The 4,742-nt window shown below is 32.3% G+C and overlaps 1 protein-coding gene across 3 annotated transcripts in view; it reads left to right on the forward strand.

Annotated features, from left to right (window-relative positions):
* Positions 2,355-4,742, forward strand: part of LOC104712875 (probable phospholipid-transporting ATPase 5) — a 7,954-nt gene continuing 5,566 nt past the window's right edge. Inside the window, exons 1-2 of one of the 3 annotated variants that reach the window (XM_010429861.2) lie at positions 2,355-2,977; positions 3,680-4,439. In XM_010429861.2, coding sequence (XP_010428163.1) covers positions 3,820-4,439 — 620 coding nt within the window. In that variant the 5' untranslated portion in view covers positions 2,355-2,977; positions 3,680-3,819. Of the gene's footprint in view, positions 2,978-3,054; positions 3,305-3,679; positions 4,732-4,742 lie in introns of those variants that run through there. The other 2 variants (XM_010429860.2, XM_010429862.2) reach the window with 2 other exon arrangements.

The raw sequence follows: 4,742 nt of genomic DNA on the forward strand, positions 1-4,742 counted from the left end.
AAAAAAAAAAAAAAAAAAAAAAAAGAAAAGGATGACATTTATAGGATGGGGACCTAGCAGTAACTAAGTGAGTCCATAAAAGTCAGTGAAAATAGTTAAAAAGGTGGTCAATATCGTGTGCAGAGGAAAAGCAAAGAAAAAAAAAAAAAGAGTACAAAAAATTCGGAAAAAGGTCTATTAGAATCATGGACGTGGACCGATCCCATGTGATTATCCTTCGAACTAAAGTAAACTTGAAAGCTTTTTCTGAATGACAAGAAATAAAACAATGCCTTAATTATTTCACGTTGACGTTATTATACAAATGAAAATCCTAACACATAACAAAAAGAAAAAATAACCAAGTAAAAAAAAATTTATAACGTCGTAAATACCACCATCTTTTAATGTTTTACAATTCCTTTAGTATTAAAATAAAAAAATGAAAGAACACTAGTACTACTACTACAAATTAGCTTGCTAACGAGAAAATAATTCAGTCCGAAATTTGATTTGGCTAGTGACAGTCTTTTTACTATTTAGTATTTACTAACACTCATTATGTCGACAAATATGCTTTATTGAAAGTCAACACCAAACAACATTTCATGACGTCTATCTATCTCCAAAAACTCTAATCCGATCCACCTATATATCTCTAATTGAAAAATTAAATATATAGACATAGGGACCAAATATATATAATCAATACATATGAAACGTGTCACTGCACAATTTCTGCCGTATAAAAATATCTCTGGTTGGTTAGAAGAAGAATGTAACATCTACGTTGTTATTTAATTCATGTAAGAAAATTAAATACTCTCACAGATCTGTATGGTGAATTGGAGGTCATGTGTGTCACTCGTGTTATATATTGATACTTCCACTATACGAATTTATCACGTATCGATAGATGTATATAGAGATCTTACCCGATTAGTGAACAAAATGTGTCGTGAATCATTTATTCTCTTATCACTAACTAACTGCATTATCTCCCCCTTCACGGAAGAAGTTTCCTTTCTATAATGTGCACATCTCATGTTCTTATGAGTCTAACCAAAACCAACCCAACTCTCTCTCTCTCTCTCTCTCTCTCTCAGAACTTGTTTCTATAAACCCGTTTCTTCCTCTATTGTTTACCTAATTAAGTATTTATATGTTTTTCCCCTAATTTTGTTTAGATATACTTATAAGTATAAAAAACTATAGTAAAATTTGTTAAGAAACTACAGCAGCATAAAAATCAATTTAATTAAATCTAATCGTAACTCAAATATTGATCATCACCTTTTTTTTGTTTATACACTTTAAAGATATTTTTTTTTTTTAAATAAAATACTTCTAGAAGCTTTTTCAATAATCTGATTTATTTTGAGTTTTAATATAATGATAATGATAAGAAATCCTGATTTAAATTTATACTGTACTTACTATTATAGAAATGGAGTTGATTTAATTGATGGTGGTAACGAGAAAAAAGAAACGGTGAGGATTGGTTAAACGACTCCCTGAAAAAAAATTTGCATCGTCGGAGAAAGATGAAAAAAGGTTTTGAGAACGTCATCACCATGGCACCACACCATCTCTCTCCTTCTAAGTATTTTTCTTTTTCTCTTTTGAGTATATCTCCCCTAATAAGTCTATGAATCAGGAGGTACCTTTTCTTTTGAGCAAATGAGATCATCATAGACCTACGAATACGAGTTTTTTTTTTTCTTTTCTTTTTTGTCGGGACAAAACAAGAACTTTTTTTGTTTGTTTTTCTCCTCTTAAGAAAGTGATATGTAGAAAAAACGTCTTTCTAGTTTGTAGACTTTATTAACCAAATACTCCCAAGATTATTGTACACTTTGTTTACTTTTATTTTTACTATAATAGTCCTTATTTCAGTGAACATTTCACCAAAAGACATGCTATTTTTTTTTTTGTAAATAGGAATTTTATTTTTGAAATTCTTTTCTTTTTTAAAATAACAGCTTATGAATGAGGGTAAATTAGACTTTAGTTTAGATTTCCTTTTGAGTAAAAATTTAATACTATATATAAAACAACATTATTCTGTTGAATAACATTTTAAAAATTGGAAGGAATATAACTTATACTAAATACATTAAAAAAATATGCAAGATATTCTAGAAAGTAGAGTCACTCTTTGTATTTGAGGAAAATAACAAAATTTTGAACAGTCAGTCACGCCTTCTATATATATATATATATAAAATCTTTTTTTGTTTAAAATTAAGTCAAGAAGATGATAATTACTACTATATAAAATCTGAAATCAATCTATAAAAACGCGGTTTAATTAAAATTTTTGTTTTTATTCCTAGCAATAATAATTACAGCTGGCTCATTTGTAAAAATACCATAATTATAAAAAATTCTTCAAAGATTTTGTTCTTGATTGTTTTTCTTTACTTGCATAGAGGCTCTAATCTATCACAAAGTTAAAAACTCTCTTTTTTTTGGTAAATGGCATACGTATATTTGATAATAACGTATCTACCAATTAGACTATTTTATTATACAATTAAATTGAATATAATTTTGTTACATTAATTAGATTATAGTTGAAGAGAGAGAGAGAGAAAGAGAAGACGTAGAAGAAGAAGAAGAAGAAGGAAGAAAGAAGCAGACCCCGAAAGTGCCTGCCTGCACTGGTTTCAGATTTGCAGTCCTTTGAATATCCAAAAAAAAGTGTGAAAATTTGGAACTTTAAAACAAATCTCTAAAACCCTTTTCTCAAATTTTTTTTTTTTGGGGTTTCTCCTGAGAAAACAAGAGAAGAAAAAGACAGCAGACAGAGAGAGAGAGAGAGAAGAAAAAAGCTGCATTTTTTTTAATTTTGGGTGTGTGTGTTCTTGGCCCTTCTTTGATCTAAAGTTCTTAAACCATTGCCGACAAATTGAAGGAGAATCATATTTAGCTGCTGTAGTAGGGGAATGGGTTTAATGTTAACTTTGTCATGTGGTGTTATGGTGTGAGATTCCTGGTTTGTCTCCTTATTCTCTACTTGTCCGACAAATCTTCCTCTTTTTACCTGTCTTAAAATCTTCTTCATCTCTTCGTTCTGTGGGTTTTCTCATTGTGCTTGGCTTCTTCATCGGTTCTGGGATCTTGTCTCACCTTTTTTTTTTAGTTGTTTTTTTTTACAGCTGTCAAAACTGCGTTTGCGTGTTCTTCATCACCTCCTCCTGCTTAGTCCTCCTTATCTAATCTGAATATAAGAATCAATTTTGAGATTTCAAGTAGTCTTCGTTTTTTTTTTTGGTTTCTTGTGATTAAGAAGGCAAATGTATTTGGAAATCATTTGTGTTTGGTGATTTTTTTTTTTCTCCTCCTCCTCCTCCTCCTCTATGGGTTTTATAAATTCATCATCTTTGATAGATTTGCAATTTAGAAATTTTTTATCGATTCTGAAATAGATTGATTTTATTCAGATTCGACTCTGTTGACCAATTTTGAGTTTTTTTGTTTTTTTTTTTTTTTTGTTTTCAATAAAATTTCGTTTTGAGTATGTATGTGAAGAGCTTCCTACTTTTCCGTTTATAGTCTTCTTCTTGTAGGAACTTCACGTTTTGCGTGTTTGGGTTGTTTCAGTCTTCTTCTCTGTCATTTTTTTTTTAATTACGTCTAAGATAAAGATCAAAACTTTGGAAATTTCTAACAATGGGTCTGGTTCATCTATGTACAGGGTTAATTCACTAGGACTATGACACCTGAAGGACTTATCTGATTCTTGAGGGACTAGAGTGCTGGTTCTTGTTGTTGAAAGGATCATATTTGGATTCTTGTTTCTCTTGAGTATATAAAAAAAAGAAAAGTCTTGAGGCAATGGCTCGAGGTAGAATAAGATCGAAGCTGGGACTAAGCCATCTTTATACATTTGGATGTCTTAGGCCTAGTACGCTTGAAGGTCAAGACTCTCAACCAATCCAAGGTCCAGGATTTAGCAGGACTGTGTTCTGTAATCAGCCTCATATGCACAAGAAGAAGCCTTTGAGATATCGTTCTAATTATGTCTCTACCACTAGGTACAATCTCATCACTTTCTTCCCCAAGTCCTTGTACGAGCAGTTCCACCGTGCTGCAAATCTCTACTTCTTGGTAGCTGCGATTCTCTCCGTGTTTCCTCTCTCACCGTTCAACAAATGGAGCATGATTGCTCCTTTGGTCTTTGTCGTTGGGCTTAGTATGTTAAAAGAGGCTCTAGAAGATTGGCGTAGGTTTATGCAAGATGTGAAGATCAATGCCCGTAAAACTTGTGTTCATAAAAGCGACGGTGTGTTTCGTCAGAGGAAGTGGAAGAAGGTTAGCGTTGGGGATATTGTGAAAGTGGAGAAGGACGAATTCTTCCCTGCTGATTTGCTTCTTTTGTCTTCAAGTTACGATGATGGGATTTGCTACGTTGAGACTATGAACTTGGATGGTGAAACAAACTTGAAAGTGAAGAGATCCTTGGATTTGTCAGTGCCACTAGATGATGATGAGTCTTTCAAGAACTTCATGGCGACGGTAAGATGTGAAGATCCAAACCCGAATCTCTATACCTTTGTTGGCAATCTAGAGTATGAGCGGCAAACATTTCCTCTGGATCCAAGTCAAATTCTCTTAAGAGACTCAAAGCTTAGGAATACAACCTACGTTTATGGAGTTGTGGTATTTACTGGTTTTGATACCAAAGTTATGCAGAATTCAACAAAATCGCCTTCCAAGAGAAGCAGAATCGAAAGAACAATGGACTACATCATCTACAC

The sequence above is a fragment of the Camelina sativa genome, chromosome 9, assembly GCF_000633955.1.
Source record: "Camelina sativa cultivar DH55 chromosome 9, Cs, whole genome shotgun sequence".
NCBI classification, from domain to species: domain Eukaryota; kingdom Viridiplantae; phylum Streptophyta; class Magnoliopsida; order Brassicales; family Brassicaceae; genus Camelina; species Camelina sativa.